Here is a 24,668-nt window from a genome sequence, read left to right as displayed (position 1 = left end):
GGGGGGCTGGGAATCAGGACTCCTGGGTTCTTTTCCCAGCGCTGGGAGAGGAATGGGATCAAGTAGGTCAAAGTAAGGAGCTGGGAGCCAGGACTCCTGGGTTCTCTCCCCAGTTCTGTGAGGGGAGTGGGGTCCAGTGGGTCAAAGCAGAAGGCGGGGAGCCAGGACTCTTGGGTTCTCTCCCCGGCACTGGGAGAGGAATGGGGTCAAGTAGGTCAAAGTAAGGAGCTGGGAGCCAGGACTCCTGGGTTCTCTCCCCAGTTCTGTGAGGGGAATGGGGTCCAGCGGGTCAAAGCAGAAGGCGGGGAGCCAGGACTCTTGGGTTCTCTCCCCGGCACTGGGAGAGGAATGGGGTCAAGTAGGTCAAAGTAAGGAGCTGGAAGCCAGGACTCCTGGGTTCTCTCCCCAGTTCTGTGAGGGGAGTGGGGTCCAGCGGGTCAAAGCAGAAGGCGGGAAGCCAGGACTCTTGGGTTCTCTCCCCGGCACTGGGAGGGGAATGGGGTCTAGCGGGTCAAAGCAGGGGAGGTGCGGGGCTGCAACACACAACTTCAGGGCTCTAATCTGACACTGACTCACCGCCATCAGCCCCCAGCTGATCAGGCTGCCCTGAGAGTGGTGGGGCATACCGCGCTCTGAGTCGTTACCTGCGGCCCTGCTGGAAGGAAGGCATAGAGAGTGCAGGGTCTGACCCCTCCTGCCACAAGACAAACCAACAGCTCAGCCCATCCTTTGGGACCCAGCGAGGCACCTCACAGCTACCCGGAGCAGGGGCAGGAGCCTGCTCTGCCAGAGGGGTCCTGGAGACACAATAGAGCTGAGAATGCCACGGGATTCATTAACCTCACTTCCCTAGGTTGGGATATTTGGTGGCAATAATGAAAATGCGGGGAGCTGGGCATGGGGTTCACCTGGCTCCCCAGACCTATCTAGGTTAGTACTTATCTGCCCCCATCACCATAACATCAGAGTGCCTCCCAGCAACGGATTCCCCCTCATGCCCCCTGTGCGGCAGGTCAGCATCCTTATTCCTGTTTCACGCATGGGGAACGGAGGCACGGAGGGGCTAAGTGCCAGGCCCGTGGTCGCACGAGACATCTGTGGCGAAGGCAGGAACTGAGCACTAGGATGTGTTCCCTAGTGGAGAGCCCACTTGAATTGGAATCAGGAGACCTGGCTTCAGCAGATGCATCTCCGGAGACCTGGCTTCTATTCCCACCTCTGCCACTGGTCTGCTGGGGGACCTGGGGCAAGTCATGTCCCTGCCCAGTGTCTCCGTTTCCCCACCTGTGAGATGGGGACAATGAACCAGGCCTTCTTTGCAAAGCACTTTGAGATCTACAGCACTGATGAAAAGCTCTACAGAAGAGTTAGGCATTGTTTTTCTTATCTCCTGTCTAACGCCTGGCCCCAGGACCACACAGGAGACATTTGGTGAGGGCCTCCCCTGGCCAAGCGGGGATGTGATGATGGCGTGTCCCTCTCAAAATGAGCAGGGCACACCCTGCCCCCCATTTCTGCTTGTGTGCCCCAGCGATGCCCTGCACCGTAAGCAGCCTGTGTGCCTCTCCTCGCACTAGGTACTGGACCTCTCTGAGCAACCTGGTGGCGTCCCTGCTAAACTCGGTCCGCTCCATCGCCTCCCTGCTCCTCCTCCTCTTCCTCTTCATCATCATCTTCTCCCTGCTGGGGATGCAGCTCTTCGGCGGGAAGTACGACTTTGAAGACATGGAGGTGCTGCGTAGCACCTTCGATAACTTCCCCCAGGCGCTCATCAGTGTCTTCCAGGTACGGGGCATGGGGTGCAGTGGGCATCAAGCCGGCTGGTCTAGCACCTAGAGGAGGGGCTGGAGTCAGGATACCTGGGTTCTTTTTTGGGCTCTGGGGGACAGTGTGACTTAGTGGTTAGAGCAGGAAACAAGGAGTCAGGACTGTCCAGTGGTCAGTGGAATGATTCTACCTGACCTGTTCTCTCACTCACCCCGTCTCCCAGATCCTGACTGGAGAAGACTGGAATTCAATCATGTACAACGGGATCATGGCTTATGGAGGGCCCTCCTTCCCCGGCATGCTGGTGTGCATTTACTTCATCATCCTTTTCGTCTGTGGGAACTGTATCCTCTCTCTAGCCAGTAAGGGCATAATAGCTGGGTGTTTTCTTGTCTTGTCCAGCCCAGTCATGCCTAGGTTCAAGTACACATCGGGGAAGGGCTATGGGGCTGGATATGGTATGTTCAGACCTCATAGTACCAGGAGTGGGGGTTAAAAGGGATGAAAAATCAGTTGGGTAGCTCTCTTGGTCTCATGGCTTCGGATCCCACTGCTGACACCAATGGAGGTTCACTGGTGACAGCCAAGAGGCAGCTGTCATGGGTACACAGAGGGCTCGCTACTGAGCCTGGGCTCTTCCCAGCTGCCTGCGTGCATTGCTTAGTGTCACCGCACAGACTTTTGCTAAGCCCTGGCCATGGGAGGGACTCATTCCTCCCCCACATATGTGTATGCTCCCGAAGCTTCCTTAGCCCCATCCCCTCTCAGATATCCTGCTCAATGTCTTCCTGGCCATCGCTGTGGACAATCTGGCCGAGGCTGAGAGCCTGACGTCCGCCCAGAAAGCCAAAGCCGAGGAGAAGAAACGGAGGAAAATGTCCAGGTCAGTGCTGCTCCCTGCTGCTCAAAAGCAGGAACCCCCAAGAGCTCAGCGCTTGCAAATCAATGCGAGCTGCTGGCCTCGGGCATCATCTCAGCAGCATTCGTGGGGTCTCTGCCATGGCCTCACTCCCCATTTCTCCTTTTCGGTTCCCCCGTCCAGAAGTTACCCAGAAAAATCCGAAGAGGAAAAGCTCCTGCTGGCCAAGAAGCTGGAGCAGAAAGCCAAGACCGAAGGAATCCCCACCACAGCCAAGGTCGGTGCCGCTGAGCTCGTCTGGCCAAAGGTCTAGGGGAACTTTCCCCGTCAGTTGAGGCGTACGTTCCCGAGCAATAATGGTTTCCCATTATTCGCCCTGTCGTGCATGAAAGGTGGATAGCCATGCGGGGAGGGAGGGGGATTCCCCGGGGCCCACAGAAGGGCTGGGGACAAAATCCTGAGCTTCAGCAGACGCATCTCCGGAGACTTGGAGCAAGACGTCCGTTCTGCAGGCCCGGATCATTCCTCTGACGAGAGAGCCTGCTTTCCCTGCCCCCTCCCAGAACGCGGGGGGGACGGAGAGTCAGGGGATACAGGCCCAGGATCAAAGGTCCTCTACCAAGGGACAGTCTCGGTGGAGTTTCCACTCAAGATCTTTCTACACACCTGTGTTCACAGACGCACACACACACGTAGGGCCCGTCAGAGGCCCTTGTCCAGCCGCCCAGTGATCCTGGCTCCCCTGCCTCGGGGTGTTTATTATTAATTATTTGTATTGTGGTAGCAATAGGAGCAGTGCTGGATTAGCCACGGGGTCTGGGGCCCCAGCCAACTGGGGGGTCCCCGGAAAAAATCTATTGTTGGTGGTGAAAGCGTGGAGCTGCGGCCGCCGGGCGGGTGGGGCTGGGGAAGCCCCCACGCACTGACCCTGCTGGGCAGGGGATGACCCACCCCCCCGCAGCAGCCAGACCCTGGTCCCACGCAGAAGCACAGGGCATGGCGAGGGAAGTCCCAGCATCCAGATCCCAGCAACGGCCATGGGATTGAAGGAGCTCTCATGCCCCGCTGTGGCCCCGGGGCCGTGGCAGGGGACAAAGCTTCTCTGATCTTGGGGCCGCAGTGGGGGGCAGGGGGAGGGGCAGAAAGGAGCAAAAGGGGTTGCGGGGCTGAAGTGGGGGGGAGGAATGGGGAGGACTCTGGGTGGAACGGGGCGGGTCCCAGGGGAAGGGGCAGAAAGGGGTGGGGCTGTGGGTGGGGCCACAGGCGGAAGGGGTGCGGAGGGGCCCCCCACTTGCTCTGGCCCAAGGCCCCAGGGAACCTTAATCCACCTCTGTCTAGGGGCCTCCGTTGTAGGTCAGTGCCCCATTGTGCCAGGCACTGTACAAACACAGAACAAACAGATGGCACCTGCCCCAGTGGGAGATGGGGGGAGGTCTCCCTGCCTCTCGCTGTGCAGCATTGTCCAGCTGGCCTGGGGAGGGCTGGCACGCAGAGCCCTGGCAGTGTCATGGGTGGTTTCTCCGGGATGCTCAGCTACTCACCTCTCTCTCTCCTTCTCAGTTAAAAGTGGATGAGTTTGAATCAAACGTCAATGAGATCAAAGACCCCTACCCTTCTGCGGACTTCCCAGGTAAGGCTCTGGCTTGATCCTTGCCTCCAGCCGGAGAGGTGGAGAGAGTGATGGAAAGGGTTGGGGTGGCTGGCAGAGAGAAATCCCATTGGAGGGCTCTGGTCCCAAGAGTGCAGCTCAGCTAGTGGCTTATTATGATGCAGAAAGCCACATGGTTTGTTTCCAGCGGTCGCCGAGCTGGAATAAACTCTGTGCAGTTCTCTGCAGCGCTTGGTCTGTGAATGTGGGTGGGGGCGTGATCAGGGAGTTCTAGCTCTCTCTGTGGGGGGGAGACCAGACTCTGCACATGCCTCTTCCATTGCTTGTGGGGTATTACTTGCTCCACTGAGGGTTGAGTCCCATGCCTGCCAGGGGGTTCAATAGGAGGCATAAGATGGGGGACCCCCCCCCACACACACTGAGAGCAAGGGGAGCCGGAAGCTGGTTTTGGCCAGGAGGGTTTGAAATCAGGACGCCAGGTTGCCCCATGGGTCTCTAATGGCAAGCAGCATCTTGCTCCACAGTGGGATTGTGAGTACCCCCAGGAGCTGCGGGATGTGAGGGGAGCCACAGCCCTTCATCTAACTGTGGTGGCCACACTCCTCTGCCTGGCATAAAAGGAAACATGGCCAGATGTCATGTTCCTGTTCGATCCCAGCATGGAGGGTCAGAGCTGGACCATGGGGGTCTCATCATCCCCAACTCTGGACTCTGGATGGTTAAGAGAACAATCTCTCATTGACTGCCCAGGACGGAGAGGGGCCAAGTGAACCTTCTCTAACTCTAAGTTTCAGCTTCTGCTAAATTTTTTTGTTTTTGGCTGCTGCTAAGTGAAGGACCCCAACATGCGAGTTCAACTGACTATGTTTCCCACTTTCTGGCTGTTCTACAGGTGACGATGAGGAAGATGAGCCCGAAATCCCCCTGAGCCCTCGGCCACGCCCCCTGGCAGAGCTGCAGCTCAAGGAGAAAGCAGTGCCCATGCCCGAAGCCAGCGCCTTCTTCATCTTCAGCCCCACCAACAAGTAGGTGCTGCTTCTCCTCCCATCTGTCCGAAACCCAGCAGTTATCAGCGAGCATAGAACCTGGGACCTCCCGACGGAGCTACAGCAACTCCTTTAGCTATTATGGGCTGTTAGAGCCTCTGGAGCCATCTGTGCCCACAAGCTGTCCCGGGGTACAAGCGTGCCGGGCACACAGAGTGAGGGGTGCCACCCCTGAGACTCACGCAGGGATCTCCCCAGGTGCACCACTCCCCAAGCTCTAGCCTGGGCTGTCACTTACCCCCTTGGAGCTGACAATGCTTTGACAGCCGTTGTGCCAGCACAGGAGTGGAATCTCAGCCTGCCTCCCTTCTCTCCCTTCCCCAGGATCCGAGTGCTGTGCCACCGAATCGTCAACGCCACCTGGTTCACCAACTTCATCCTGCTCTTCATTCTGCTCAGCAGCGTCTCCCTGGCGGCTGAGGATCCCATCCGGCCTGAGTCCTTCAGGAACCAGGTGCCCAGGATGGGGAAAGCAGTTTGAGCCACCAGAAACGTGCAGCTTCAGGGGAGCTGCTTGCCAGGCTATTGCCTTGTGCCCAGGGAGAGTTTGGAACAGCAGCCTGGGAATCAGGACAGCTGGGTTCTCTTCCTGGCTCTGAGAGGGAAACGTTGTCTAGTGGTTAGATCAGGGGATTGGGAGACGGAACCCCTGGGTTCTATTCCTGGCTCGTGGTTAGAGGAGGAAATTCTGACTCAGGACTCCTGGGTTCTGTTCTTGGCTCTGCCAGGAGAGCTGTGTAGTTCCAGAACAACGGTTCAGCATGCTTGTGTCCAAGGAGAGTTTAGTGCGGGGGATGAGGAATCAGGAGGCCTGGGTTCTTTTCCTGGCTCTGGAAGGAAAGTGTTCCATGGCTACAGCAGGGGATTCTGGGTTCTCATTCCAGCCCTGGCACTAACTTTACTTTGTGGCCTTGGGCAAGTCACTTCCTCTCTGTGCCTCACCGTCCCCGTCTGTAGCAGAGGGATAATAAAGCTGCCCTGTGAGGTTAAATTCGTTCCCCGCTAGAAGCTGCTCAGTCCCTGTGGTGCGGGGAGTGGTAGGGATGCCCACAGAGCAGTACATTCCCCGGTGAAGCACTCGGAGACCCCACAAGGTTGGACGGAGTTATTCATCAGAACTCCACGGCTGGAGGTGGGCCATTGGGCAGGGCCAAGGTGCCACCAAGGATCTGCTCTCTCAGGTACTCGGCTGGCTGGTTCTTGCTCACGTGCTCAGGATCCAACCAATCACCATACGTGGGGTCAGGAAGGAGTTTTCCCCCAGGTCTCACTGGCTGGCATCTTGGGGCTGGGTGGTTTTGCTTTCCTCTGGGGCACAGCTCACTTGCAAGGACCAGCTGGGTATGTCTCAATACAACAACTCCCAGCCTCTGACCTGCCAGCTCAGGTTTCACACAGCTGAGATAAACTAGGACTACTCTAAAAAACTGGAATAAGGACTCCTGGCTTCTGCCCCTAGCGCTGCCTCAGTTTCCCCACCTTTTAAATTGTCTTGGATTGTAATACTTCGGACGTGTAGCACCTTTCATCTGAGGACCCCAAAGCACTATCATTAACCTTGTTTTACACATAGGGAAACTGAGGCCGGGAGAGGGGAAATTACTTACCCAAGGTCACCCAGCTAGATGCTTACAGAGCTGGGAGAAGAACCCAGGAATCCTGACATCTTAGACCATGGTCTTTTCCCAGAACCAGGAATTGAACCCAGGAGTCCTGACCCTAAATCGCCAGCATTAACCACTAGAACACTGACTGGTGAGGCCACATCTGGAGTATTGTGTCCAGTTTTGGGCCCCCCACTACAGAAGGGCTGTGGACAAATTGGAGAGAGTCCAGCGAAGGGCAAAGGAAATGATTAGGGGCTGGGGCACATGACTTATGAGGAGAGACTGAGGGAACTGGGCTTGTTTAGTCTGCAGAAGTGAAGAGTGAGGGGGGATTTGATAGCGGCCTTCAACTATCTGAAGGGGGGTTCCAAAGAGGATGGAGCTCAGCTGTTCTCAGTGGTGGCAGATGACAGAACAAGGAGCAATGGTCTCAAGTTGCAGTGGGGGAGATCTAGGCTGGATATTAGGAAAACCTATTTCACTAGAAGAAAAGGAGTACTTGTGGCACCTTAGAGACTAACAAATTTATTAGAGCATAAGCTTTCGTGAGCTACAGCTCACTTCATTGGATGCATGCTGTAGCTCACGAAAGCTTATGCTCTAATAAATTTGTTAGTCTCTAAGGTGCCACAAGTCCTCCTTTTCTTTTTGCAAATACAGACTAACACGGCTGCTTCTCTGAAACCTATTTCACTAGGAGGGTGATGAAGCACTGGAATGGGTTCCCTAGAGAGGTGGTGGAGTCTCCATCCTTAGAGGTTTTTAAGGCCCAGCTTGACAAAGCCCTGACTGGAATGATTTAGTTGGGGTTGGTTCGGCTTTGAGCAGGGGATTGGACTAGATACCTCCTGAGGTCCTTTCCAACCCTGATATTCTCTGGTTCTATGAACACTCTCCCCTCCCAAAGATGGGAACAGTAGCTAGGAATCCTGGCTCCTGGGCTGTAACCATTGGACTGCTGTGCTCTGCCAAGGATAACCCTTTCCTAACTGCGGTGGGGGTTGGGAGGCTTAGTGTCGTAAAGATGCTGGCGTGAAAGGAGCAGTCACAGGACAAAGCATGTATGTATTATTGTTGTATTTATTAATAGCACCAGGTGTGCAGTTTCGATTCAGCGGGGCAGTGTGCCGTCTGTCTGCCAAAGCTCCCGGTTGTAGGACGTTCAAATAACATCCTGTCTCCTGAGTTACCAAAACCTCTGCCTGATTTTTATCTTCAGGTTCTGGGATATTTTGACATTGGCTTCACCTCCGTGTTCACAGTTGAAATAGTCCTGAAGGTGAGTCACACCCCATCTGCCTGGAAACCGTGTGTAATGGGGTGACACCAGCAGCGATGGGAAGCCGCTGATCGGGCCAGAGCAGAGGCAGGAGTCAACAGTGGCTGCAGTGAATGGGGGATCTTTGATTGTGGCTGCTGCTGCACACAGACAGACACTGGGGGTTTGCTGGCCAGCCTGTGCCACTTACTGTCACCACTTGGGGGGCCTCCTAAGTACAGCTGGAACATTTTCCTCAAAACGTTTTTCATTAGTTTCACCAAAACTGAAATCTGGCATGAAATTGTGTCGATTTTGACAAAAATTCCCGCCAAAAAATAAAAGAAAAGTTTGGAATTTTTCAAAATGTTGTTTAGAAGTTGATGTGCTTTCTTTTTTCATTTGTACATTATTTCATACCATGGCAGGAGTAATAGTGCATGATATGTTTCCATCAATACGAACTAGCGACTACCACTCCTGTACGCCCATAATATGCCCTATTACTGTGACAAGTCATAATCTAATAGTAGAAATTAGGGCTGTCGATTAATTGCCGCTAACTCACACAATTAAATTAAAAAAAAGAATTGTGATCAATCGCAGGTTTAATCGCACTGTTAATCACTCGAATGCCAGTTGAAATTTATGAAATATTTGTGGATGTTTTTCTACAGTTTCAAATATACTGATTTCAGTTACAACAGAGAATACAAAGCGGACACTGCTTACTTTATATTATTTTTGATTACAAATATTTGCACTGTAAAAATGATAAATAAAAGAACTAGTATTTTTCAGTTCACCTCATACAAGTACGGTAGTGCAATCTCTTTATTGTGAAAATGCAACTTACAAATGTAGATTTTTATTTTGGTGATGCCAGCTGAACAGTGCCATGTGAACACCTGTTCTCACTTTCAGGTGACATTGTGAACAAGAAGCGGGCAGCATTATCTCCTGCAAATGTAAACAAACTTGTTTGTCTGAGCAATTGGCTGAACAAGAGGTAGGACTGAGTGGACTTGTAGGCTCTAAAGTTGTACATTGTTTTATTTTTGAATGCAGTTATTTTTTGTACATAATTCTACATTTTGAAGTTCAACTTTCATGATAAAGAGATTGCACTACACTACTTGTAATGTGAATTGAAAAATACTATCTCATTTGTTTTTTACAGTGCAAATATTTGTAATCAAAAATAAAGTGAGCACTGTAGACTTTGTATTCTGTGTTGCAATTGAAATCGATATATTTGAAAATGTAGAAAACATCCCAAACTATTTAAATAAATGGTATTCTATGATTGTTTAATAGTGCGATTAATCGCGATTAGTTTTTTTTAATCGCTTGACAGCCCTAGTAGAAATATTATTTCAATATATTTTATTTTAAAACTCCTTAAGGGCAGCTGCCACTTAGCATGGATTGAAACCTCTTCTCTTTTCTTTTAGATCAAAATTTCTCCTGTTTGTGTTGTAATGAAATAGTTTAACATGGGAGTTACAAATGCAAACAGGAGACGTTTTGATCTAGAAAAGAAGAGAAGAGGTTTCAATGAGTGCTAAGTAGCAGCTGTCCTTAAGTGCTTTAAAAATGGACAGATTAATAGATTCTAAGGCCAGAAGAGACCATTACAATCATCTGGTTTGACCTACTGTGTGACACAGACGGTAGAACGTAGAGAATGCCTTAAGAAAAACATCCCCTCTTGATTTAAAAATTTTCAGTGATGAAGACTCCACCACGACCTTGGGTAAATTGCTCGAATGGTTAATTACCTTCACTGTAAAAAATTTACATCTTATTTCCAATCTGAATTTGTCTAGTTTCAACTTCCAGCCATGGGACTATATTATGCCTTTCTCTGCTAGATTGAAACATCCGTTATTAAATATTTAAAATAAAAACAATAGACTAATTAAATGATTGTCATTTTATCACACCAGTAGTAGTAGTGCATGCTACAGACATGTCATGAAATAATATAAAAATAAAAATATTAAACAGAAAAAAGAAATAAAATAAAATAAAACAAAATTTCAACATGTTCCAAAACCAACATTTTTCAAAACTCCCATTTCATGGGATATTTTGAAAATATTTTTTTCGTTCCAGTCGGGAACAAAACCAAATGATGATGCGTTGAAATTTCCCATGAAACAGAAATGCCGAGTTTTGACCAGCTCTGCTCCTGAGTCCTGCCCTAGATGGAGCAGTCGGAGAAGGCACTGCTGGCCGTGCTATGCTGTGGCTGGTTGGTAGCCCCAAGGAAGCATTTGTTTCGTGGCTCTCAGCCGAGTTCCTTGGCCACAGGTGTCTGTGTGAGAAAAATACCATCACATCGGCGGCTGGGCCAAGAACAGGCTGTGGAGAATGAATTCCCTGGAGAGACTCCTGTGGGGTGGGGCTCAGGTTCACTGGCTTCCTTTGCTGTGCTTATTCTGTGGATCCAGAGAGGACTTAAGTCTCCAGTCTGGCTTCTTCCATGAGCAGCAGTCACTAAAAAGAAAGGGGATCAGAGGTGATCTGCCCCGTTCCCATTAACTCTCCTCTGCTCCCCTTCAGATGACTGCATACGGCGCATTCCTTCACAAGGGGTCCTTCTGCCGGAACTACTTCAACATCCTGGATCTGCTGGTGGTTGCCGTCTCCCTCATCTCCATGGGAATTGAGTAAGCGCCCGTTGTAGCAACAGGTCTGCCCATTCAGCCGAGGCTAGGGCATCTGCTGTGCTGCCATCTACGTTGGCAATAGAGACGTAGAATGGGTTAGGCCATTGGTCTGTCTAGCCTAGTATCTTGCCTCCAGCAACGACCAGTAACTGATGCTGCAGATGGTAAGGGTGCACCTGGGCAGATGCAGGGCTGGAGATGGAGGGCGGGGAGTAATTCCCTCCTGATCCCTGTGACAATCAGCCTGTGCCCAGAAGCATGTGAGTTGGGTGATTTCCCTTGCATCAGCATTCATACACGGTTTGGTGTCACAAAGTCATCCAGCCGCGCTGTTGGGAGTAAGGAAATAAACAACCCGTGAGAATGGGGAGGAGAGGTGTATGCCACAAATTGGACACGCAAGGGTTTTGTGGGCAGGCACCCGCTTCAATCTGGAATTGCTTTCCTCCTCCCCCAAGTTCCTTCAGGACTCCTGGGCTCTGTTCCTCACGGTGGGTGGGAATGTGGCCTAGGGGCGAGGACTCAGGACAGGGATGTCAGCAATCCTGGAGTCCAGGCCCAACTCTGCTACGGATGTGCTGTGCACCTGCCAGCCCCTTACAGGAACGGTGGGAAGGGCCTGGAAGTGCTGCCCTTGGGGAGCTCTGTCAAACCGAGCTGGATTGCTCTGCCCGCCTAGGACAGGTGCCAGCCTGCCACCGCCAGAGCCTGGCTCCAGGCCTGTTCTCCTGCCCTTGCCGCTCTGCACCCCCCAGCCTGCCCCTCTGCCCTCCCCCCGACGCTCCCTCCTGCCCCTGCTGCTCTGCACCCCACCGGCCTGCCCCCTGTAGCACATCCCCAGCCTGCCCCCCCGGACGCCCCCTCCTGCCCCTGCTGCTCTGCACCCCACTGGCCTGCCCCCTGCAGCACACCGCGAGCCTGCCCCCCAGCATGCCCCCTCCTGCCCCTGGCAGGTACAGCTCCCCTGCCCATATTACAGGGGCACAGGTGCTGGCTCTCCCCCGATGCGTCGCTGCCGGCAGGTCTGGCTACCGACGGTGTGTGGGAGCTGATTTGTCTGTCCAGGCCCCAAGCTGACTGAGTCACCCCATCTCCCCCCGCCTGCCCCAGGTCCAGCGCCATCTCCGTGGTGAAAATCCTGAGGGTCCTGAGGGTCCTGCGGCCGCTGCGGGCCATTAACCGAGCGAAGGGGCTGAAGGTGAGAGCCAGACGGGGAGAGGGTGCTCGCGGCACGTGTCACGGGACAAGGGCCCTCCATCGGAGGTGGCCGCGGCCCCCCTCAGATCGGCAACAGGAATCCAGGGCCTGCCAGATCATGGACCATCTGAGCAGGATCCCAGGGCTCAGGCAACCTGATTTCACTCTCACCCGGCTGTTTCGTTAGGTATCTGTGCGCAGCTGGGAGGCAGCCCATTGGCATTGTACTAGGTCCCCCAGCTGCATCTGGAACAGCCACTTCCCCTGCACACCGGTGTGGTGCCGGGTCCCCTGTCCGGGTCTGGGATGGCCACTTCTCCTGCACACGGGCACGGCTGGTATCCACAGCAGGTCGTGGCACTGCAGGCCCAGCCCATCTCAGCATTGGCCTCTCTCTCTCTCTAGCACGTAGTCCAGTGCGTGTTCGTGGCCATCAAGACCATCGGCAACATTGTGATTGTCACCACCCTGCTGCAGTTCATGTTCGCCTGCATAGGGGTGCAGCTCTTCAAGGTGAGAGCCCCTCCCGGCCAGAACCCAGCACTGGTACCCCACAACCCTCCCTGTCCCGGGGAGAGCTGGGGTGGAGCTGAGCTCAGGGAAGCACCAGGAAGTGGCTCCCCTTCGTTTCCCATGTCAGAAATTCAGAGGGAGGCCGAGGACCATCCCCTGCCACCAGCACCCTTCGGCATACCAGCATGCTGCAAGCAGAACAGGGCAGTGTATGCATAGTCTATACCCAAGCAAGGCAGCTCCATGGCCCAATGAGAGTCAGCCAATTTGGGATCTCTTCCCAGCTTTGCCACTGATCAGCTGGGTGGCCTTGGGCAAGTCCCTTCCCCACCCGTGACTCGGTTTCCCCCGCCCGCTCCAGCTCCCCACCGTGTTGCAGGATCACAGGTGTTTCCTCCTGACCACCCATGGCCCTGCAGGCAGGTCTGTGCTTGTACTGTTGTGCGAACAGATGAGGTCGATGTGATTCTTTGGCTGGAAGTGCTACGGGTTGCTGCAGCAGTGGTCTGGCCTTCGGGCCCTGCAGGGCTCCTAGGGGTTGTCGGTGCTGCTGACTGCGCAGGAAGAGTTGAGGGCTGGCACATCTGGCCAGGTTCTGGGGTGGGGCCCAGGCTTTCACGACCTGCATTAACCAGCCCCCTTTCAGGCTAGAATGGGCTGTGGAAACGCTGCCCACTAGGTCAGGGCCAAGCCGTGGGGTCAGGCCAGGATGTACTGCAATTGCCAGCAGCTGCCCTTGTCCTTGCTCCCTAGGTCTATCAGTCAGGCCCCCTGGGGTTCACAGCACAATCCCTGATTCTTCTGCTCTCTGCTTAAACCCAGGGGAAGTTTAGCAGCTGTACGGATCCAGCCAAGATGACAGAAGAGGAATGCAGGTAGGCATCCCGTGTCACTGCAAGCACATCGCAGCCAGAGCGCAGGGACCGGGGGTGTCATTGCATGAGGAGGAACTGGTGGGGAAGGTGAGGAAATAGTCCTCATTTGTTGTCTCTTGTGAGCCTGCTGAGCAGAGGAGCCCAGGTGTGGGTCTCGTTGCAGAGCAAAGCCTGTAGTCCAGGGCAGTTTGCTGTAGGGGGCAGAGAGCCGAGGGTAGTGTTGAATGGCCAGGGCCAAGGAGGAGTTGGGCTCGTAAGCCAGAGGAAGGCCAGGCCAACAGTTAAGGCACTAGCAGGGTTGCCAGGTGTCCGGTTTTCGACCGGAGCGCCTGGTTGAAAAGGGACCCTGGCAGCTCCGGTCAGCACTGCTGAGCAGGCCATTAAAAGTCCAGTCAGCGGCACAATGGGGATAAGTCAGGCTCCCGGCCTGCTTTGGCTCCTGGAAGCAGTGGCATATCCCCCCTTCCGCTCCTATGTGTAGGGGCAGCCAGGCAGCTCCGCATGCTGACCCTGCCCCAAGTGCCAGTTCTGCAGCTCCCATTGGCTGGAAACCATGGCTAATGGGAGCTGCAGGGGCGGTGCCTGCGGACGGTGCAGTGTGCAGAGCCCTCTGGCGATGCCTCCACATAAGAGCCAGAGTGGGGACATGCAGCTGCTTCTGGGAGCTGCTTGAGGTAAACACTGCCCGGAGCCAGAACCCCCGCCCCAGCCCTGATCCCCCTTGTGCCCTGCAAACTCTTCAGTTCCAGCCCAGAGCACCCTCCTGCACCCCCAACCCCTCAAACCCAGCTCCACCCCAGAGTCTGCATCCCCAGCCAGAGCCCTCAAACCCCCCGCACCTGAACTCCCTGCCCAGAGCCCCATCCCGCACCTTGAAACCCTCATTTCTGGCCCCACCCCAGAACACACACCCCCAACCCAGAGCCCATACCCCCTCCTACCCCCCAGCCTCAGCCCACAACCCCCTCCCATACTCCGAACCCCTCGGCTCCATCTCCCAGTCCGGATCCCCTCCTGCACCTCAAACCCCTCATTTCTGGCCCCACCCCAGAACCCGCATCCCCAGCTGGAGCTCTCACCCCCTCTTGCACCTCTGCCCCAGCCTGGTGAAATGAGCGAGAGAGTGAGGGTGGGGAGAGCGAGTGACAGAGGGAGTGAGCAGAGGCAGGGGCAGGGCAGGGCTGTTTGGTTTTGTGTGGGTGGAAAGTTGGCAGCCCCCAGGCTTGGACCTGTCTTGTGATTTAGGGAATGACCTGGAAAAGCTCTTTCAGGTCTTTTCAGGTCTTCTTCACTCATCCTCAAAAGCAGGAGCAGAAGATGGCAGCCCCCAGGCACGGGTGGTGGGTATAAGAGGCCAGAGGGGGCTAAACCTATCCAAACAGCTGGCCCACTACCTTTGGAACGCACCGCTGCCAAAAGGGTGTGCGCCCCAGCCATGGCCCTACCCGCACTCCACCCCGAGCTCCCATTCATCCTCTTCCCTCGAGGCTCTGCCTCTTCCTGTCCCTGGTCCACTTACATGGGAGCCTCGTGGGAGGGGGTGAAGAGACACATGCACGCGTGAGGGGTGAGCGGCCAGAAACCAGCGGGCAGGAAGGGGGACGAGTGGGGCAGGGGCGGGGCCACAGTCTGGGCGCACGCAGCTTCCCCCAATGGTGGAGTCACGCACTGCCCATGCCCCCAGGTGTTTGTCACCTTTGCAGGTCCCCTTTCGGACACCCTGGTAGGTGGAGTATGTGTCTGGGTGTATAGGGGGCTGGGGCGGTGCTGCCCTGGGGTATGAGTCTCCCTGGCTGTGGAAGGACAAAGTTCGTCCTGAACGGCAGGAGCATGTGATGGGATTTGCCAACTAATCCCAGGTACTCCGGGGAGAGGCACCAATCTCCTGGTGATCTTGGTGAGGATGCTGGGCGGGTCGTAGAGGTGTTGTATCCCTGGCGTCTGCAGGTGATCCTTCCTCAGCACACCCTGATTGCCTGAGTGCTGATTCCTGTTATTGTCAGAACTCGCATACTCGGCCATGGCACTTGTGGCCACCCGCCACTCTGGCCTTCTGCGGCTGTGAGTTCCCCAGGTTGATTTGGTGAGATAGTACCGTGCTCTGAGCAGTAGGGAGTCTTCAGCAGGTGGGCACGTGTGTGTGCATCATGGGCAAGGGGACTGGAGTGTTTCTGGGCCCAGTTCCCCTCTCGCTCACCCCTCATCTGTAAATATTGCGTCGCCTCCCGTTCCAGGGGCTACTTCATCCTATACGTGGATGGCAGCCCCACACAGCTAGAGCTGCGCCAACGCGAGTGGGTACACAACGACTTCCACTTCGACAACGTCCTCTCAGCCATGATGTCGCTGTTCACCGTCTCCACCTTCGAGGGCTGGCCGCAGTGAGTCCACCACGGGGGGAGCATGCAGCATGGGGGCCAGGCACTGGGTCAGGCTGCATGGGGGAGATCCCACCACCCCACTGGCGCTGATGCCCGCCTGGGGAATGCCACGTGAGGGGACTTCTCCTGAAGGTGGAGAGAGGGGTCAGACCCCCCCCATCCCCGATCAGGGGCACAGAGGTGCCAGTGCAGTCGAAGGGGCTGCAGCTGTCGGGGATGTCCTGACCGCTCTGCCTAAGCTCAGCCGGACCAAGGCCCCACCTCGTGCCACCTGGTCAACTGCATGCTCTCTGCTGCCCCCCCACAGGCTGCTGTACAAGGCTATCGACACCCACACCGAGGACATGGGCCCCATCTACAACTACCGGGTAGAGATCGCCATATTCTTCATCATCTACATCATCCTCATCGCCTTCTTCATGATGAACATCTTCGTCGGCTTCGTCATCGTCACCTTCCAGGAGCAGGGCGAGAGCGAGTACAAGAACTGCGAGCTGGACAAGAACCAGGTACTCCCCATGGAATCCCCCCCACGTAACCTCCCCCTCCCTCTGATGCCCCAGTCTCCTCCCACCCCAACCCCCATGACCTGGGTATCCCCAGGTTCCAGGGATGCCCAGGCTATGGGTGCGAGGAGCCAGTTGTACCAGAGCTAGGTGCCAGGGTGATCAGGGCTCGTACATGGCTGAGCGTGGGGGGGCTGGACAAGAGCCCAAGCTGGGTGTGAGCTAGGCAAAACCGAGGTGCAGGGGACCCCAGGCAGGTGAGGCCAGGAGCCCAGGCACGAGGGTGCGTCCAAGCTGCAGAGGTGAAAGATGAGATCCCCAGTTCTTCTGTGCCTCTCTCCGTCTGCTCTCGGACACCTGCACTGACACATCCAGGCTTGGCCACCAGGCTGGGAGCCCAGGACGGTTCCCCTAAGCCAGGCTGCACCGGCCACTGACTAGCTGTGATGGAGTGAGACTCACCACCGTGGCGCCTCCTGCTGGCCGTTCTGGAATTACCTGCCATGGGGCGGCCTCCTCCGGTGGTGTCTCGCTCGCCGGTACTCCCGCTTCGCTGCACTCCCTGACCTGCATCACTCCCCGGACCACAGCGTCCTCTTCTGGGCACAGCCCTCTGGCTGGGCCCCTCTCCGCTGTCTCCCCCCCGCTTTCGGGGGGGGACTGGCAGTCTATAGTCCAGCCACTCGCCTCAGTGTCCTGCTGCAGTCACCAGTCTAGTCCCTTGGTCCAGGGGCAAACTGCAGTTGGTGTGGGCCACTTCCCTCAGGGCAAGGGAAGGGTAGCCCTCGCACCTTGTTTGCCCTTCCTCCAGGGCCTCAGTCTGGCAGCGGTCAGCCAGAAGCGCTGTGCTGTGCTGTGCTGTGCTGTGCTGTGCTGTGCTGTGCTGTGCTGTGCTGTGCTGTGCTGTGCTGTGCTGTGCTGTGCTGTGCTGTGCTGTGCTGTGCTGTGCTGTGCTGTGCTGTGCTCCTCGGCAGTCAGTCCTTCTCCCAGCAGGCCAGGGAGAGACTGCCCTCTGCTCGCTTGAGCAGCCCTTTATATATGGCCCTGCTGGCCCTGATTGGCCACTGCATCAAGCCAACTCCCGATTGGCTCGCTTAGTGAGCCCTCCTCTAATGGGAGGGTTCTGGGCAGGCTCCCTCTGGCCTGCTTTAACCCTTCCTCCCTGTGTGGGGCAGCTGCCCCACCACACTAGTGTATTGGCTCTGTGGGACTGGCATAGTATCGCCCCTTTGGGCTGCAGTGAGGGCCTGCCCCAAGACAGTAGGGTCACCAGACGTTCTGATAAAATCGGGACTGTCCCGATATTTAACTCTCTGTCCCGCGTCCCGACTATGTATGATCGGGACCCCATTTATCCCAATATTGTAGAGCTGCCAGGCCCCCAGTTGGTGCAGAGCTGGCAGGCTCCCTACCCAGACGGCTAGTGGTAACATCTCCTCTGGGTCCTAGGTGCAGGGACGGCCAGGGGGGCTCTTCGCACTGCCCCCAACATGAGCGCCGGCTCCGCAGCTCCCATTGGCTGGGAACCGCAGCCAATAGGAGCTGCTGGGGTGGCACCTGTGGGTGAGGCAGTGCAGAGAGCCACCTAACCATGCCTTTGCCTGGGAGCCAGAGGGAGATATTGTCACTTCTGGGGAGCCGCCTCTGGTAGGTGCCGCCCAGAGCCCACACTCCTGCCCCAGCCCTGAGCCCCCTCCCACATCCAAACTCCCTCCCAGAGTCAGCACCAAAAATCCCTCTCCTGCACCCCACCCCATGCACCAGCCCTGTGACCCTCTCTTGTGGTGAGGGCCATGCCCCCCCGACCTGCAGCTTGCAGAGGGGGCCGGAGCCAGGGATGTGCACCCCTCTCGCAGCTTCCTAGGGCTGTGTAACCCCCTTCCCCACGGCTCCACTGTGTCCCCACCATGTGTCCTGATATTTTACCCTTGCGATTTGGTCACTCTACAAGTCAGTGACTGGCGGTGACCTGCCAACATGGGGTGGCGGTGGGCGGGGGAGTCCCCTTGGGAGTGGGACTTGCTGCTCCCTTTAAAAAGGTGCAGAAAATGCTCCTACCATTGCACAGTGGCCTTGCAGTTGGGCCGCAGCCAAACCCCATGAGGGACATCCGGCATTCCTAGTGGTGCTAGTCCCCGCCATGACTGTCATGCAGGATTCACGCTGCCCCCTGTGCCCTCTCCCCCACCCAAGGAAAGCTAGAATATGGCCCTATATGGCCCATTCTTGCAAGGAGCTCAGGCTTCCTAAACGGACTGCGGGTGAAACCAGACAGTCACTTCGCTCTCGAATGAACTTGCACCGAGCAAAGACTGAAACAGCCAGAGACCTGCAGGTGAGCCCCTCTCACAAAGCAAACCTTGCGTCTCAGACCTCTCTGTCCTCATCCTGAGGAAACCTGCACCACACCTTCCACAGACGAGCCTGGGAGCTTCAATTCATCGCTTTGCTAAACACTAAAATCATGGACTCAACAGAGACATTGGCTTGTGACAACCACCTGTAACCAACTGCCACCGACGGGGCTGCGGGCGGTCAGGCCTAGTGGTGGCAGCGAAAGTTCGTCCTACTGGTTAGAGCTGGGTCCGGGGAGGGCAAAGTCCAGGAAAGGAGCCGAGGGTCAGAAGCCAAATGCCAGAGTTGAAGGATAAACTGGCGTTGTAAGCCACGGGCAGAGCTGGGGATCGAAGCCAGAAATTTGAAGCTGGAGGGGAGCAGGGACTGGAACAAGGGCAAGTGCTGCTGCGGGCCTGGTACCTGCTAAACAGCCGCTGACCTGCGGTGGGGGCCGGGCTTAGAACCGTCAGGGGCTGTGACCACTCTGTCAGTTCCAAGGTAGTGCAGCTAGGCTCACCGATTGCTTTGCAGCCAAGTTAGTCAGGGAGCAGGCCAGCTGCAGGTCCTAGCTGGTCTGATCCCTGACAGCACCCCGCTTCTTTTAGGGTCACCTCCCTGGAGCCCTTGGGCCGGGTTTCTTGGGGAACCCACAGGAGGTCCAGGACATGGACATATTCCAGGGATTCCCACAAATGTTCTTCTAGGCCACATCCCTCTCCATCACTCAGCTGTTGGAGTTGTCCCTGGACTCGACGGGAGTCCCGAATCTGCTGGCCCATGCATTCCTCTTGGCCCTGCCCAGTTATTGGCGGAGGGGGAGGAGTAGTGTGGTGTGAGAAGGGATTCTCGGTGAAAGGTTTCAGGAGGGAGATGTGGAACTTGAGGGATTCTGGCAGCTGCAATCAAAAGGTTACCGGGTCAAGTAGTTCTGTGATCACAAATGGCCCTAAGGACTTGTGGTCCAGCTTCTCAGATGGTTGCATGGATCCCAGGTCCTGAGCACCTGGAGTTGTTATGGGTATCATGGCCTAATGTAGAAGAACAGGTGACCTGGGCCAGAAGGGGCCAAGAGCAGAACGCCCAAGCGATTGCTGGTAACCGTGCACCAGGGCAGCCTGGAGTCAGAGAGGGGCAGAAATGTTTCATCACAACAACTGTCCGATGGAAAATGCTGATGTTGTTGAAAACGTGTCCATTTTGATGAAATATCATTTAGAACCCCACTCGCGCAATGTAGGGTTTTGCTAACGTCAGCCATTCAGCCATTTTCTGAATGGAATCTTTGGGGGGCTTGGGGGTTTGATTTTTCATTTTGAAACAAACTAGCGATTTAAGCCGACGAAGCTTGAAGGCGGTGGGAAACATTCCTGTTTTCTCAGAGCAAAACATTTCGATTGGCCCCAAAACGAAACTTGCGTTTCATGGGAACTTTCAAATTTTTTTGTTTTGAGAACGGGGGGAAAATGCTCAAAATCACAGCATTTCCTGGTCTGGCTCTGCAGAGGGGAGGGGCTGGGAGTGGGGCTGGAGGTTTTTCAGCTGGGAGTGTTTCGTAATTGCCCACGATACCACCTCTGCTCCACGGGCGTCAAGGCTCGACCTTTTTCCTCCTCTCGCCCGCAGCGCCAGTGTGTCCAGTACGCGCTGAAAGCCCGCCCTCTGAGGCGCTACATCCCCAAGAACCCCTATCAGTACCAGATCTGGTATGTGGTGACCTCCTCCTACTTCGAGTACCTCATGTTCTTCCTGATCATGCTGAACACCATCTGCCTGGGCATGCAGGTGAGGATGGAGCAAAGCTAACGCCCTCGCTGTAGGGTGGCAACCTTTGATCCGCTGTCCATGGGGGGGGGGGTGTCTGAGACCACCCTGCTCTTGGCAGCAGACTAGCAAGCCATCCAAGTAAGACTCAGGCTGGGCCACTGGTCTGGTGCCCCTGGATATCTGGGTTTGGATCTTGGCTTGGGATACTTCATGCAGTTCAGCAACACTGCTCCAGGGAGGCCCCTCCTATGGAAAAGCCGGGGGTGCTATAGGTGAGGAGGGAGGGACAGTGGCACAGCTGTGGGTGGGTGTGGAGACGCCCAGAGCTGCGGATCAGGAATCAGGAACATCTATGGAGCTGTGGGGCAGGACCCAGGCCTGGAATAGGGAGGGGGCTATGGGGCAGGACTTAGACGCATTGGCAGAGCTGTGTGTGGAATGGGGGAAAGCATCACAACTTCTGCTCACATTCTTACCCTGCCAGAGCTCAAGGTTTGTATCTTGGTCTCAGACTCTCACATCTGGTCCAGAATCTGAGACTCCAGCCCCATACCTGCTCTCCATAGCCCAGTGAGCTAACCTGTGCCTCTTCCTGGCTCCCCAGCACTACAACCAGTCAGCTGAGATGAACTACATCTCGGACAACTTGAACGTGGTCTTCACCATCCTCTTCACCGTGGAGATGTTCCTCAAGCTCATGGCCTTTAAAGCCAAGGTGAGTGAGGGTGAAAGTCTGGGGGGCAAGAGTCTGGAGAGGGGTGTGGGGTGGGGGTGCATAACGTGACCGGGATGTGGGCAGCCATGCCCAGTGGTTGGAGCAGGAGTTGGTAGCCAGGAGTCAGATCCCAAAGGTCAAAACCGAGTTACCTGGGGTGAGACAAGGCAGGAGCTATCATAGCCATGGGCAAATGCTTTGAGTAGCCACTGAACTACTGGCACTGCCGCTGGGCTTAAGAGCCTGTCCACTGGCTCTTCCCACCTCTCGGGCGCAGTATCCATTGACAGCCTGCTGCTCGTTGGATTGCCTGGAGACTGGCTCTGCTGCAGACCCCGATTCCTGACTTGGGTGGGGGTGCGAGTCTGGAGAGGGTCCCAGGGGGTGTGAATCTGGAGGAGAGCAGGGGCTCACCCCAAGCGGTGGGCATGGCATTTCCTCCCCACGCAGCGTCCCGGGAACACAATCGCTTCGGAGCCTGGGGCTGAGGACCTGGCAGCTCCTGAGGGAAGGAGCGGGGCCAATGCAGGCCACAAGGGAGAGCCCTTCCTCCAGCTACCTGCTCGCCCAACACCCCCGCCCCCACCCCGCTGCTCTCCCTGTCCTGGGTGTCTCTCCAATGGGGGGTGGGAGGCTAGTGGCCCTCCCTGGAGCTCTCCTGACCCCCCCATCAAACCAGGCTTGCGTGTGAGTGGCCCTGCAAGAGCCCCTGAGCCTCCTGCCACCACAGCCACTGAGCCACGTGAGAGGCGAGGCAGAGCCCCCCTCTCCCCCTCTGCCCCGCCCTGCAAGTGTGTCCCCGATGCCCACTGAGAGACGGCCACTCACCTTTGTGGTCACCCTCGATGTGCCCAGACTAAGTGTCAGCGCCAATCAGCTGATCCGAGGTGCTTAGTGGGTGCTGGGTTCTGCCATGCCAGCGGATAAGAGTAGACATGGAATTAGCTCAGGGCCAAACCCCTACATAGCACCGTGCTTGGCATGGTATCCGTAGGGAGGGCTATCTGAATCCAAGCTCTGCAGTGGTCTCTCCATCTCGGGGCATGGGGGGCAGCCTGCCCCCGCTGGCTGTATTCTGTGTGGGCAAACGGAGACCCTCCCTCTGGCGCGGTGAGTGGGGCAGCTGTTTGCAAGGGACAAAGCGCGCCTCGCTCAGGAACGGCCGGTCTCCTCCGCAGGGAGTTGATAACCCCCCAAGAGGAATCTCCCCTGCCTGACCCTCAGCTTCTTCCTTTTCTTTCCCCCTGTTCGGCCCCCCTGTCGTCGTCCCCTGATTGCTCTCTTCAATCTCAGGGCTATTTCGGTGACCCCTGGAACGTCTTTGATTTCCTCATCGTCATCGGGAGCATCATTGATGTCATCCTGAGCGAGATTGATGTAAGTGCCGCGGTGGGGGGCGGGAACGTGTCCAAGAGCATGGGCAGGATGGTGATATCACGGCAGTGATGACCTTGGCAGGCTGCCAGTGTCCCACTGTCATGTGGGAGGCCCGGGTTCATGCAGGACTGCGAGGGGCACCTGGCGGAGAGACCTGGGCTGGGCAGGAGGAGACTGGGGCAGGGGCTTGGGCACGTGGGTTAACCTTGTTCTCTCTGTTTAAGAGCTGGTGCTGACGGGCTCTCTCCTCATCCATTACACAGTCCCGGTGGACCCCCCCCAGCCTCAGTGGCCCTCACCCCACCCCTCCTCCTGAATCTGCCTGGAGAGGTACCCTGTGGAAACTGCCCTTGTCCTGGGACAGAGCCAGAACCTCAAGCTGACTCCATAGTGACATATGCCAGTGCTCCCCAGAGGGTGCACCCACACCGTGTCCTGCCCATGTTCTTTAAACACATGCCCAGATGGCTAGCAATCAACTCACTTGGCCTGAGATCACCATAGAGATGGCTGAAAGAGTTCCCCTTGCCTCATGGTCCCTATAAGAAGTTTCTGCCCTGCGCTCTGTGAGGGTCAGGCACCATTTCAATGACTTGCTGCGTGTGCTTGGAGTTTGTCAGTGGGTATGATGATTGCCACATATACCCAGTGCCTACTCTGTATATGTGTACCTATATATCCAATATACACCGGAGTATATTCGGTATATACCGTCTACATGATGCCATACGTGTACGCCGCAGTGTGTGTGTACCAAGCAGCCTGCATACAGGAGCATTATCCAAGAGGCGTGCTGGAACTGCATGGAGCATTGCTGGGAGCTGTGGACCCAGTTGCTAGCACGTGGCACGGAAACACGTCGGGTGTGCGGTGCGTACCATGGACCCAGCTGTAGTTGTAGAAGTAGCTTGAGAAGTGAGCACTCCAGTGGGGTTAGCACGTCCTCACTAATAAAAAGACCCATCCAGTAGTCACTGCAGAGGTCCCCGCTCTCTGTGCTGTGTCCCAGAGTAGCACTTAGCCATTCCCCCGCATTTGAGAGTGAACCATCGGCAAGGAGGTCCGGCCCGGAGGAGATGAAATGTTATCCTCTCCTCTTCTCGGGCACAGCTTCCCAGCCCCCGGTGCACACCGGTCCCGCATGGTGGATTGCCATCTCTGCAGCCCAGAGGAGCCCTCTGGCTGGCTCCATTCTCCTGGGGCGACCGCACTTGCTGTCTCCTCGGTGAGGATTCCTCGGAGCCGCCCCCGACCAGGTATTGGGTCATTGGCTCCATTCCCATGTCACCACCAGCTAACAAAAACCAAAGGCCCCTCTGAGCAGGACTGCCGCCACGGACAGAGGTGGCTTTAATGACCGGCACTGTGGCAGCCCCAATGCTTTTTCACCATTCCCAGCCAGCACGAAGGAGAAACCCATTAGGGAGCTTTCAGAGGTCCCCAAATGCCTGCTAATCTGGGCAGTTGCCAGCTCCTGTCAGGAGTTCCAGGCAGAGCAGCAGCTGCCAGCCCCTTTCCCCAATCACCGAGCTGCCATCGAGTGAGGCCTTGAAACACTTCCTGGGCTGCTGTGTCCTTCCCAGCAGTACTCGGCTGCGAGGGCACCTGGGCTTCAAATCCCATTGTTGCTTGGGAAGGGATCTACTGGAGCTCTGGGCTCCCCCTGGAAAGAGCTTTGCATTCAGTGGGTATTGAGAAACACTAACGGGTTGGGCACATTGCCCAAATCACCCCACATCCCCTCCTCCAACAAGAGACATCAGGGCTGTTTTTGGTCTCTTTCCAGAGGGTTCACTTGGCCACCCCAAGATCTCCTCGTTTTCCCCTTGGCATCTCTCTCACACGCACACCTTGACAGCCCCCCTCATGGCCACAGTCGAAGATCCAGGGGTGAGGGAAGATCTCTCTGGCCACCAGGAGCTAAGGGACCAAGAGGAGAACTGAGTTCTAGGGACCATGCTGGAGATTTTGGTTGGGGGGAACTAGGCTTAGTGAAGCTGGGCATGTAGCTGGAGAACATCAACCCCACCTGGTAAGTACTCCTCTCCGCCCACCATTGGCAGCTGGAGTTTCTGGGTCATTGCAAGAGGCAGGGAAGGGGGTCATTGCCCATCAGGTTATGTGTTTGCACCTGTCTCACCTGGAGTCTATAGCCTTGTGTGCTCTGGACAGTGCTGGCACG

The 24,668-nt window shown here is 55.9% G+C and overlaps 1 protein-coding gene across 4 annotated transcripts in view; it reads left to right on the top strand.

Annotated features, from left to right (window-relative positions):
- The window catches only part of CACNA1S (calcium voltage-gated channel subunit alpha1 S), an 80,297-nt gene that overhangs the window by 31,660 nt on the left and 23,969 nt on the right, over positions 1–24,668 (top strand). For all 4 annotated transcript variants that reach the window (XM_043500363.1, XM_038379748.2, XM_038379747.2 and 1 more), the window contains 17 exons: positions 1,578–1,785; positions 1,991–2,111; positions 2,536–2,650; positions 2,810–2,903; positions 4,187–4,256; positions 5,128–5,260; positions 5,606–5,735; positions 8,108–8,167; positions 10,715–10,821; positions 11,932–12,019; positions 12,424–12,531; positions 13,354–13,406; positions 15,641–15,787; positions 16,095–16,296; positions 20,254–20,412; positions 20,999–21,109; positions 22,403–22,486. In XM_043500363.1, coding sequence (XP_043356298.1) covers positions 1,578–1,785; positions 1,991–2,111; positions 2,536–2,650; positions 2,810–2,903; positions 4,187–4,256; positions 5,128–5,260; positions 5,606–5,735; positions 8,108–8,167; positions 10,715–10,821; positions 11,932–12,019; positions 12,424–12,531; positions 13,354–13,406; positions 15,641–15,787; positions 16,095–16,296; positions 20,254–20,412; positions 20,999–21,109; positions 22,403–22,486 — 1,990 coding nt within the window. The remainder of the gene's footprint in view (positions 1–1,577; positions 1,786–1,990; positions 2,112–2,535; positions 2,651–2,809; positions 2,904–4,186; positions 4,257–5,127; positions 5,261–5,605; positions 5,736–8,107; positions 8,168–10,714; positions 10,822–11,931; positions 12,020–12,423; positions 12,532–13,353; positions 13,407–15,640; positions 15,788–16,094; positions 16,297–20,253; positions 20,413–20,998; positions 21,110–22,402; positions 22,487–24,668) is intronic.

Source organism: Dermochelys coriacea, chromosome 21 (genome assembly GCF_009764565.3).
Source record: "Dermochelys coriacea isolate rDerCor1 chromosome 21, rDerCor1.pri.v4, whole genome shotgun sequence".
Classification (NCBI taxonomy): domain Eukaryota; kingdom Metazoa; phylum Chordata; order Testudines; family Dermochelyidae; genus Dermochelys; species Dermochelys coriacea.
Note: the sequence above shows the minus strand (reverse complement) of the source record. Positions and strands in the feature narration are given on the sequence as shown.